Consider the following 12,146-nt stretch of genomic DNA (forward strand, 5'->3'; position numbering starts at 1 on the left):
TAAAGGCTTTGCCACATTTTATACATTCATAGGGTTTTTCTCCAGTATGAGTTCTTTCATGTATTCCCAAATAAGTGGAACGACTGAAGGCTTTGCCACATTCCTTACATTCATAGGGTTTCTCTCCAGTATGAGATCTTTCATGTTGTCGAAGAGAACTGGAAAAAGTGAATGATTTACCACATTTCCTACATGCATAGGGTTTTTCTCCAGTATGAGTCCTTTCATGTTCACGAAGATAACTTGAATAATTGAAGGCTTTATCACAATGTTTACATTTATATGTTTTCTCTCCAGTGTAAGTGCTCTGAGGCATTTGAAATACACTGGAAAAATCAAAAGGCTTCTCATATACTGTACTCTTATAAGGTCCATTACTAGTGTGTGTTACCATGTGTCTGTCAACACTTTTAAGAGAGAGAAAGGCTTTCCCGCATTGTTTGCATTTATATAACTTCTCTGGACATTCCACACACTCAGATAGTTTGTTTCCAGTATGAGATATGCTGTGCCTATGAAGGGCTGAATGGCATATGAAGACTTTTCCACACACATTGCATTCACATGGCTTTACTCCAGTAGAAATTTTCTTATTCAGATTAAAATTTGAATCCTGGTTGAAAGCTTCTCCATACTGACTGCCTTCTTTAATTTCAAACAATCTCTCTACCATATGACTGCTGTAAAAATAATAAATACATGATTAATGGTACATGATTTACATTCCTATTAATACCAAGAAAAATGCAAGTTTCCTGCAATGTCTGAATTGTTTTAAGTAAATAATTACTGTAAGACAGGGGTCCTCTATGACTATTATCATAACTGTGATAGTCACATGTACAGTTTCTTACTGGTGCTTCCAAGTACAATATTCAGAAAATATTCAACATTGATGTTACATTCAGGTGTATTTTTGCTGAGAATTTTCTGAAAATAAGTAACATTTCTAGTGGTTATTTGTTTTAAAAACCTATGACATACTAAGATTCCCTCAAGGGCATTTTTTTTTCTTGCAAATACAAATTACCTTAGATTTCTCCCAGGACTTTTGAAGTCATCTTGCATATTCTGGTTTTCTGACTTGTTTCCTAAAATGTACATACATCCATAAGATTATTATGAATGATCTGAAACTTTAAAAACTGCCAGATGCAAGGTTCATTATACACTGTGACCACATCTAGGTATTTTCACAAAGCATTCACATGCCAAATCAGGAAAACAATATTCATGACTAAGAAACCTACCCTCCCTCCCTCCCTTCCTGTCTTGCTCTGTTGCCCAAGCTGGAGTGCAGTGGCTCAATCTCAGTTCACTGCAAACTTTGCTTCTTGGGTTCAAGCAATTCACCTCAGTCTCCCAAATAGCTGGGATTACAGGCTCTCACCACCATACATGGCTAATTTTTGTATTTTTTATTCATAGAGATGGAGTTTTGCCATGTTGGCCAGGCTGGTCTCAAACACCTGACCTCAGGTGATCCAGCCACCTCAGCCTCCCAAAGTGCTGAGATTACAGTTGTGAGCCACCACGCCCACCCAAAACACTTGTTTTATATTCAACTACGTGAAAAATTGTTATTCTTACCTACAGAAGCGAGGTTTCTGAAGATTTCTTGCATCACATCTCTGTAGAGACTCTTTTGAGAAAGATCCAGCAAAGCCCACTCCTCCTGGGTAAAGGTCACAGCCACATCTTCAAATGACACTGAATACTGGAAAATCCCACATGTAGAGAGGATGACTTAGACAGACATCTTAACTCATAAAATCTTAACATAATTCTGCAAATTTCAAACACTTCTTCCATGACTTGGACATCAGAACTTTACTCTGTCTGCACTTAGTGCTTCCCAAGCAACATTCCTCATGCTAAAATGAAATTATTCAGAAAGTCAACAGCAGAGTAGAAACACTTTTCTCATTTGGTAGGTGCAGGCAATAAATAGTGCTATAAAAAATGTCACCCCTAATTTCGATATGTAGAGTTTCCCTTGAGGGCCTCTCATAACAAAGTCACACCATCTGTTGTGCATAAAAGTATTAAGTCTTAAGACTACATATCATTAGAAATACCTGCTCACAAAGTCATGCTATCTTTTGTGCACAACAGTTAGTATTAAGATGTCCTTAGAAATACCTGCTCACACAGTCTGATATTTTGGTGTAAGAAAAGATTTTCTCAGGGATCTATCTCATCACCCTAAGTGAGTGGTTCACAATGTGTAAACAATCTTATGCAAACAATGTATTATACGCTGAACCCTAGTTTTGTTTTGTTTCTGAAAGCCTACTACTTTATTCCATTCTTGCAGTGGTACCTAGAAGATCAGCCCTAAATAAAACTCTGAGCATTAAGTCTCTAATGAGCATTCTTAGTAAACAATATTTCTTACATGTTGTTACAACTTGTTAATTGGAGAAATGAGGCATCAATCAATGTGGTTAAAATAAGAGAATATTTGAAAGTTTGAAGGTAGTTTACTCCAGACCAAATTGAATCCAGATGTAAAGTGATAATTTATCTTTAATAATACAAAACATTACATATATTGGGGGGTGGGGGCGAGAGAGGAAGAGTTTTGCTCCTGTTGCCCAGGCTGAAGTACAATCGCACTGTCTCAGCTCACTGCAACCTCCACCTCCTGGATTCAACTGATTCTCCTGCCTCAGCTTCCCAAGTAGTTGGGACTACAGGCATGCACCACCATGCCCAGCTAAGACAGGGTTTCTCCATGATGGTCAGGCTGGTCTCAAACTCCCAATGTCAGGTGATCTGCCTGCCTCTGCCACCCAAAATATTGGGATTACAGGTGTGAGCCACTGTACCCGGCCTAACAATTTTATAATTTCTATCGGATAACAATTAAAAGTGAGAAATTGATTTTTTCTTCTAGTCAATATCAAATGTCATGTAGCTGACATTTTATTTTCTATTTTCTCATTTCCAAGAAAATTGACTTTTAAAAAAAATAGATGTTCTTTAATGTTAGTATGCTTTGCATATTTTCTCACTTTTAAATCATGTTCATTTTCACTCTTCATACTAATTCTTTTATATTGCATGTATTGCAGTTTCATTCTTCTACATGTGGCTTGCCAATTATCCCAGCACCATTTAATAGAGTGCCTTTTCCCCACTTCATGGTTTTGTTTGGTTTGTGGAAGATCATTTGGCTGTATTTGGCTTCATTTCTGGGTTTTCTATTCTGTTCCATCAGTTTGGGTGTCTACTTTTATAAAAGTACCATGCTGTCGTGGGGACTATAGTGTTGTTGTACACTTTGAAGTCAGGTAAAGTGATGCCTCCAGATTTGTTCTTTTTATTTCATCTTGCTTTGGCTATTTGAATTCCTTTTTGGTTCCATATGAATTTTAGAGTTTTTTCTACTTCTGTGAAGAATGATAATGTGATTTTGATGGGAATTGTATTGAAGGTGTAGACTGCTTTTGGTAGTATGGTCATTTTTACAATATTGACTGTACCCATCCATGATCATGGGATGTATTTTCATTTGTTTGTGTCACTTGTGATTTCTTTCAGCAGTGTTTTGTAGTTTTCCTTGTAGAGGCCTTTCACTTCCTTGGTTAGGTATTATTCCTGAAGGGTTTTTTTTGCTTTTGTTTTTTGTTTTTCTAGCTGTCCAAAAAAGTTGAGTTCTTGATTTGATTCTAGGCATGGTCGATGTTGGTGTATAGCAGTGCTACCATTTGTGTACATCGAGTTTGTATCCTAAAACTTTACTCAATTTATTTATCAGATATAGGAGGTTTCTAAATGAACATCTAGGATTTTCTAGGGATATGATCATAACATCAGTGAACAATGACAGTTTGACTTCCACTTCACCAATTTCGATGCCCTATGTTTCATTCTTGTCTGACTGCTCTGTAGAGAACTTCCACAGTTACAATGAATAGAAGGGGTGAAAGTGGGCCTCCTTGTCATGTTCCAGTTCTCAGGTAAAATGCTTTCAACTTTTCTTCATTCAATAGAATGTTGGCTGTGGGCATGTCATAGATGGCTTTTATTACCTTAAGGTGTGTCCCTTATATGCTGATTTTTCTGAGGGTTGTAATTTTATAGAAATACTAAATTTTGTCAGATACTTTTTCTGCATCTATTCAGATGATCCTGTGATTTCTGTTTTGGATTCTTTTTATGTGGTGTATCACACTTACTGACTTGCATGTGTTAAACCACCCTGCAGCACTGGTATGAAACCCACTTGATCATAGTGAATTGTCTTTGTGATATGCTGTTGGATTCGGTATTTGGTTGAGGATTTTTGCATCTGTGTTCATCAGGGATACTGATCTATAGTTTTACTTGTTACATCCTTTTCTGGTTTTGGTATTAGAGTGCTGCTGGCTTCATAGAATGATTTAGAGAGAATCCGCTCTTTGTGTATCTTTTCAAACAGTGTCAATAGTATTGGGTTTTTTTTTTTTAATATCTGATAAAATTTGGCTGTGAATCCATCTGATCCTGGACACTTTTTTGTTGGCAAATTTTAAAAACTATCATCCATATTAGTCTATTCTCACATTGCTATAAGGAAATACCTGAGACTAGGTTAATATATAAATGAAAGAGCTTTGACTCCCAATTCTACATGGCTGGGAAGGTTTGAGAAAACTTACAATCATGACAGAAGGCAAAGGTGAAGTGAGGCACCTTTTTCAAAAGGCAGCATGAAGGAGAATGATCAAAGGACAAACTTGCCAAACACTTAAAATCCATCAAATCACCTAAAAACTCACTCACTATCACAAGAACAGCATAAAGGAAACCAACCCCATGATTCAGTTACCTCCACCTGGTCTCTTCTTGAATCATGGGGATTATGAACACGAATTCAAGATGAGATTTTGGCTGGGGACAGAGACAAACCATATCAGTTCACTCCTGGCCCCTCCCACATCTTATATCCTCACATTTTAAACAATTTTTTTGTTTTGAACAAAACCATCCTCGCAAACCTTAACTAATTCCAGCATTATCCTGTAAGTCCAAGTCTAAAATCTCATCTAAGACAAGTTCCTTCCATCTATGAGCCTGTAAAATAAAATCATTTATTTATCTCCTAGATAAAATGGTGGTAGAGGCATTGGCTAAATACACCTGTTCCAAATGGGCCAAAACAAAGGGGCTACAGGCCCCATGCAAGTCCAAAATCCAGCGGGGCAGTAAAACCTTAATACTCCAAAATTATCTGCTTTAACTTCATGTCTCACATCCAGGCCATACTGATGCAAGAGGTGGGCTACCATAGCCTTGGGCAGCTCTACCTCTATGGTTTTGCAGGGTACCGCCCCCTTCCTGGCTGCTTTCACAAGGTGGCATTGTCTGTGGTTTTTCCAGGTACACTGTGAAAGCTGTCAGTGAATCTACCATTCTGGAGCCTACAGGAGGATGGCTGTCTTCTCACAGCTCTACTAGGCAGTGTCAACACAGGGGCTTTGTGGGGATTCCACACTGCCTTAGCATAGGTTCTCCACAAGGACTACGCCACTGCAGCAAACTTCTGCCTAGATATCCAGGCGTTTCTGTACATCCTCTAAAATCATAGTGGAGGTCCCCAAATCTCAATTCTTAACTTCTCTGCACCCATAGGCTCAACACCAAGTGAAAGCTGCCAAGGCTTACGGCTTGAACCCTGGGAAGCAATGGCCTGAGCTGTACACTAGCCACAGCTAGGACACAGCCCCAAGTCCCAAGCAGCAAGGCACTGAGTCTGGACCATGAAACTATTTTTTTTTCTCCTATGCCTTCAACCATGTGATGAGAGGGAATGCCATGAAGACCTCTGACATGTCCTGAAGACATTTTCCCCATTGTTTTGGCAATCAACATTCGGATCCTAATTACTTATAACAATTTCTGCAGCTGGCTTGAATTTTTCCTCAGAAAATGAATTTTTCTTTACTATCACATCACCAGGCTGCAGATTTTCCAAACTATTAGCCTCTGCTTCCCTTTTAAACCTGTTTCAATTTCAAACCATCTCTTTTTGAATGCATAAAACTAAGTGCTTTTAAGAGCATCTAAGTCACTTCTTGAATGCTTTGCTCTTTGAAAATTTCTTCTGCTGGATACTCTAATTCATCTCTCTGAATTTCAATATACTGCAGATCTCTAGGGCAGAGGCAAAATGTGCCAGACTCTTTGGTAAAGTATACTGAGTCACCTTTGCTTCAGTTCCCAAGAAGATCCTCATTTCCATCAGAGACCATTTCAGCCTGGAGTTAACTGTCCTTATCACTATCAGCATTTTGGTCAAAGTAATTCACCAAGTCTGTAGAAAGTTCTAGGAACCAACCCAAATGCCCATCAATGATAAGACTGGCAAAGAAAATGTGGTACAGGCCGTGCGCAGTGGCTCAAGCCTGTAATCCCAGCACTTTGGGAGGCCGAGGCGGGTGGATCACGAGGTCGAGAGATTGAGACCATCCTGGTCAATATGGTGAAACCACGTCTCTACTAAAAAATACAAAAAATTAGCTAGGCCTGGTGGCACGTGCCTGTAATCCCAGCTACTCGGGAGGCTGGGGCGGGAGAATTGCCTGAACCCAGGAGGCGGAGGTTGCGGTGAGCCAAGATCGCGCCATTGCACTCCAGTCTGGGTAACAACAGCGAAACTCTGTCTCAAAAAAAAAAGAAAGAAAGAAAAGAAAAAGAAAATGTGGTACATACACACTATGGAATACTATGCAGCCATAGAAAACGATAAGTTCATGTCCTTTGTAGGGACTTAGATGAATCTGGAAACCATCATTTTCAGCAAACTGACCCAAGAACAGAAAGCCAAGCACCATATGTTCTCACTCATAGGTGGGTGCTGAACAATGAAAACACGTGGGCTCAAAGAGAGGAGCATCACACACAGCGGACAGTTGAGGGGGTAAGGGAGAGACAATTGGTGAGAAGGGAGGGTAGGGTAGGGAGAAATAACATGGGGAGAAATGCCAGATAGAGTATGCCCCTAAAGTAAAATAAATAATAATAAAAAAGGAAAGTTCTAACTTACCCACATCTTCCTCTGTTCTTCGGAGCCTTCCAAATTGTTTCAACCTCTGCCTGTTACCCAGTTCCAAAGTTACTTTCACATATTCAGTTATCATTATAGCACCACCCCACTTTCTACAGATTTACTTAGTCCACTCTCACATTGCTATACGAAAATGCCAGATTGAGTAATTTATCTGATAATGTGATTTTCCTTTTTTCTTTTCTTTTTTTTTTAAGACAGAGTTTTGCTCTTGTTGCCAAGGCTGGAGTACAAAGCCACGATCTCGGCTCATTGCAACCTGCACCTCCTGAATTCAAGTGTTTCCCCAGCCTCAGCCTCCTAAGTAGCTGGGATTACAGGCATGTACCACCAAGCCCAGCCAATTTTGTAGTTTTAGTAGAAATAAGGTTTCTCCATGTTAGGCTGGTGTCGAACTCCCAACCTCAGGTGATATGCCCGCCTCAGCCTCCCAAAGTGCTGGGATTACAAGCATGAGACATTGCACCCAGCCGAGACTCAGTGATTTACAAAGGAAACACATTTAATTGACTCACAGTTCCACATGGCTGGGAAGGCCTCAGGAAACACAATCATGGCGGAAGGCAAAAGGGATGCAAGGTACCTTCTTCACATGGTGGTAGGAAGAATGACTGAAGGAGAAATTTGCCAAACATCAAACTGTCAGGTCTCGTGAAAACAGTTACCTCCACCTGGTCTCTAATTCAAGAAGAGATACTGGGAGGGGACACAGCCAAACCATGTCACCATCTCAATGCTGCTCCTTGTTATTGGTCTGTTCAGAGTTTCTATTTATTTCTGATTGAATTGAGAGTTTTTTACTTTGGGATTCATAAATCTCCCTTAGGTTTTCTAGTCTGTGCACATAAAGGTGTTGAAAGTAGCCTTAGTGATCTTTTCTATTTCTGTCACATTGTTTGTAATATCTCCCATTTCATTTCTAATTGAGTGTATCTGGATTTTCTCTCTTCTTGGTTAATCTCACTAAAGATCTATCAATTTTCTCTTATCAAAGAACTAGCTTTTTGTTTCATTTATATTTCATAAGTTTTGTTTGTTTCAATTTCATTTAGTTTTGCTCTGATCTTTGTTACTTCTTTTATTCTGCTGGGTTTGGGTTTGGTTTGTCCTTCTTTCTCTAGTTATTTGAGGATTAACCTTAGACTGTCTGTTTGTACTCTTTCAGACTTTTTGATGTAGGCATTTAATGATATAAACATTTGTCATAGCACCACTTTTGCTGTATCTCAGAGGTTTTGATAACTTGTATCACCATTATCATTCAGTCCAAAAAGTGTTTATGTTTCCACCTTGATTTCATTATTGGCCCAATGGTCACTCAGGAGCAGATTATTTAATTTCCATGTATTTGCACGGTTTTTGTGTTCCTTTTGGAGTTGATTTCCAATTACACTCCATTGTGGTCTAAGAGAGTACTTGATATGATTTTGATTTTCTTAAATTTAATGGCACTTGTTTTGTGGCCTATCATATGGTCTGTGTTAGGGAATGTTCCATGTGCTGATGTGTTCTCTATAGCTGTTGACTAGAATGTTCTGTAAATATCTCTTAAGTCCATTTGTTCTAGAACATAGTCAAGACCATTGTTTACTTGTTGATTTTCTGTCTCAATCTGTCTAGTGTTGTCAGTGGAGTATGAAACTCCCCCACTGTTATTGTGTTCCCATCTATCTCATTTTTTAGGTCTAACAGTAATTGTTGTATAACTTTGGAAGCTCCAATGTTAGATGTATAGAGATTGAGGACTGTGGTATTTTACTATTTGTTGAGTCTTTTTATCACATTATATAATGATCCTTTCTTTTCTTAATTGCTGTTGCTTTCAAGTTTGTATTGTCTGATATAAGAATAGCTACTCTTGCTCCCTTTTGGTGTCCATTTGCATGGAATATCTTTTTCCACTTCCTTACCTTAAGTCTATGTGAGTCCTTATGTGTTAGGTGAGTCTCTTGAAGATACTTGGTTGGTTAATTCTCAGCCATTCTGCCATTCTATATCTTTTAAGTGAAGTATTGAGGCCATTTACACTCAACGTCAGTATTGAGATGCAAGGTATTCTTCTATTAATCTTGCTAGTTGTTGCCTGAATAGCTTGGATTTTGTTTTATACTTTAAGTTCTGAGTTACAAGTGCAGAACGTGCAGGTTTGTTACACAGGTGCCATGGTGGTTTGCTGCATCCATCACCCATCATCTACATTAGGTATTCCTCCTAATGCTATCCCTCCCCTACCCCCCAGCCCCTGAGAAGCCCGTGTGTGATGTTCCCCTCCCTGTGTCCATGTGGTGTTTGGTTTTCTGTTCTTGTCAGTTTGCTGAGAATGATGGTTTCCAGATTCATCCATGTATCTGCAAAAAAAAACATGAACTCATCTTATTTTAAGGCTGCATAGTATTCCATGGTGTATATATGCCACATTTTCTTTATCCAGTCTATCACTGATGGGCATTTGGGTTCGTTCCAAGTCTTTCCTATTGTGAACAGTGCTAAAATAAACGTGTACATATGTCTTTATAACAGAATAATTTATAATCATTTAGGTATATACCCAGTAATGGGATTACTGGGTCAAATGGTATTTCTAGTTCTAGATCCTTGAGGAATCACCACACTATCTTTCACAATGGTTGAACTAATTTACACTCTCACCAACAGCTTGAAGGCATTCCTATTTCTCCACATCCTCACCAGCATCTGTTGTGTCCTGATTTTTAAATGATCGCCATTCTAAGTGGCATGAGATGGTATCTCACTGTGGTTTTGATTTGCATTTCTCTAAGGAACAGTGATGAGCTTTTTTTTTTTCATGTTTGTTGGCTGCGTAAGTCTTCTTTTGTTTGGTGGTTGTTTTTCTTTTTTTTGCCCATTTTATGAAGAAGTGTTTTCATCTTGTAAATTTGTTTAAGTTTTTTGTAGATTCTGGCTATTAGCCCTTTGTCAGATTGGCAGATTACAAACAATTTTTCCCATTCTGTTGGTTGCTGGTTCACTCTAATGATAGTTTCTTTTGCTGTGCAGAAGCCCCTTAATTTAGTTAGATCCCACTGGTCTACTTTGGCTTTTGTTGCCATTACTATCGATGTTTTAGTCATGAAGTCCTTGCCCATGCCTATGTCCTGAATGATACTGCCTAGGTTTTCTTCCAGGGTTTTTATGGTGTTAGGTCTTTTGTTTAAATCTTTAATCCATCTGGAGTAAATTTTTGTATAAGGTGTAATGAAGGGGTCTAGTTACAGTTTTCTCCATATGGCTAGCCAGTTTTCCCAATAACATTTAGGGAATCCTTTACCCCACTGTTATTTTTGTCAGGTCTGTCAATAATCAGATGGTTGTAGATATATGACAGTATTTTTGAGGCCTCTCTTCTGTTTCATCAGTATATCTCTGTTTTGGTGCCAGTATCATGCTGTTTTGATTATAGTAGCCTTGTAGTATAGTTTGAAGGCAGATAGCATGGTGCCTCCAGCTTTAATTTTTCTTTTTCCCCTTGCTTATGATTGTCTTTGCTATGTGAGCTCTTTTTTGGTTCCATGCAAAATTTAAGATGGTTTTTTTTTTCAATTCTGTGAAGAAAGTCAATGGTAGCTTGAAGGGGATAGCATTGAATCTAAAAATTACTTTGGGCAGTATGGCCAGTTTCATGATGCTGATTCTTTGTAATCATGAGCATGAAATATTTTCCATTTGTGTCCTCTCTTATTTCTTTGAGCAGTGGTTTGTAGTTCTCCTTGAAGAGGTCCTTCACATCCCTTGTTAGTTGTATTGCTAGGTATTTTATTCTCTTTGTAGCAATTGTGAATTGAAGTTCACTCATGATTTGGCTGTTTGTTATTGGTGTATGAAAATGCTTGTAATTTCTGCACATTGATTAGGTATCCTGAGACTTTGCTTAAGTTGCTTATCAGGTTAAAAAGATTATGGGCTGAGACAATGGGGTCTTCTAAATATACAATTATGTCATCTGCAAATACAGACAATTTAACTTTCTCTCTTCCTAATTGAATATCTTTTGTTTCCTTTTCTTGCCTGATTGCCCTGGCCAGATCTTCCAATACTATGTTGAATAGGAGTGGTGAGAGAGGGCATCCTTGTGCCAGTTTTCAAAAGGAATGCTTCCAGTTTTTGCCCCTTCAGTATGATACTGGCTGTGGGTTTGTCATAGTTTTTATTATTTTGAGATATAAACTGATAACCTAGTTTATTTTTTAGCATAAAGGGCTGCTGAATTTTGTTGAAGGCCTTCTCTGCATCTATTGAAATAATCCTGTAGTTTTTGTCTTTGTTTCTGTATATGTGATGGATTATGTTTATTGATTTGAGTATCCTGAACCTGGCTTGTATCCCAGGGGTAAAGACAACTTGATTGTGATGGATAAGCTTTTTGATGTGGTGTTGGATTTGGTTTGCCAGTATTTTATTGAGGATTTTTACATCAATGATCATCATGGATATTGGCCTGAATTTTATTTTTTAGTTGTGGCTCTGACAGGTTTTAGTATCAGGATGATGTTGGTCTCCTAAAATGACTTAGAGATGATTCCCTCTTTTATTTGGAAGAGTCTCAGAAAGAATGGTACCAGGTCCTCTTTGTACCTCTGGTAGAATTCTGCTATGAACCCATCTAGTCCTGGACTTTTTTGGGTTTGCAGGCTATTGACTGCTGACTCAATTTCAGACCTTGTTATTCGTGTATTTGGGGATTCAACTTCTTGGTTTAGTCTTTGGAGGGTGCAAGTGTCCAGGAATTTTCCATTTCTTTTAGACTTTCTGATTTATTTGCAGAAAGGTGTTTATGTATTCTCTGATGATAGTTTGTAGTATGAGATTGGTAGTAATATCCTCTTTATTTTTTATTACATCTATTTGAGTCTTCTCTCTTTACTTATTTATTAGTCTAGCTAGTGGTCTATCCATTTCATTAATCTGTTCAAAAATCCTGCATTCACTGATTTTTTTTTGAAAGGTTTTTCATGTCTCAATCTCCTTAATTTCTGCTCTGATCTTATTTATTGTCTTCTGATAGCTTTTGAATTTGTTAGTCCTTGCTCCTCTAGTTCTTTTAACTGTGAAATTAGAATGTCAATTTTAGATC

The 12,146-nt window shown here is 38.2% G+C and overlaps 1 protein-coding gene and 1 long non-coding RNA gene across 12 annotated transcripts in view; one reads left to right on the forward strand and one right to left on the reverse strand.

The window, feature by feature from the left end:
• Nucleotides 1-12,146, forward strand: part of LOC144580419 (uncharacterized) — a 65,452-nt gene that overhangs the window by 33,094 nt on the left and 20,212 nt on the right. The window contains exon 2 of the long non-coding RNA XR_013529911.1: nt 1-12,146. This exon is cut by the window's left edge and continues 27,354 nt beyond it; it is cut by the window's right edge and continues 20,212 nt beyond it. This is a non-coding gene — a long non-coding RNA (uncharacterized LOC144580419).
• The window catches only part of ZNF670 (zinc finger protein 670), a 66,078-nt gene that overhangs the window by 22,202 nt on the left and 31,730 nt on the right, over nt 1-12,146 (reverse strand). For 6 of the 11 annotated variants that reach the window (XR_004737001.3, XR_004737000.3, XR_013529909.1 and 3 more), the window contains 3 exons: nt 1,591-1,717; nt 1,031-1,091; nt 1-680 (listed from right to left, as the gene is read on the reverse strand). The exon at nt 1-680 is cut by the window's left edge. Coding sequence is in view for 6 of the 11 variants with exons in the window: in XM_008985655.6 (XP_008983903.3) it covers nt 1-680; nt 1,031-1,091; nt 1,591-1,717 (868 nt within the window). In the remaining 5 variants the exon portion in view is untranslated. Of the gene's footprint in view, nt 681-1,030; nt 1,092-1,590; nt 1,718-7,033; nt 7,084-7,569; nt 7,666-8,964; nt 9,403-12,146 lie in introns of all 11 variants that reach the window. The other 5 variants (XR_013529910.1, XM_035280929.3, XM_054248411.2 and 2 more) reach the window with 4 other exon arrangements.

Source organism: Callithrix jacchus, chromosome 19, assembly GCF_049354715.1.
Source record: "Callithrix jacchus isolate 240 chromosome 19, calJac240_pri, whole genome shotgun sequence".
NCBI lineage: Eukaryota > Metazoa > Chordata > Mammalia > Primates > Cebidae > Callithrix > Callithrix jacchus.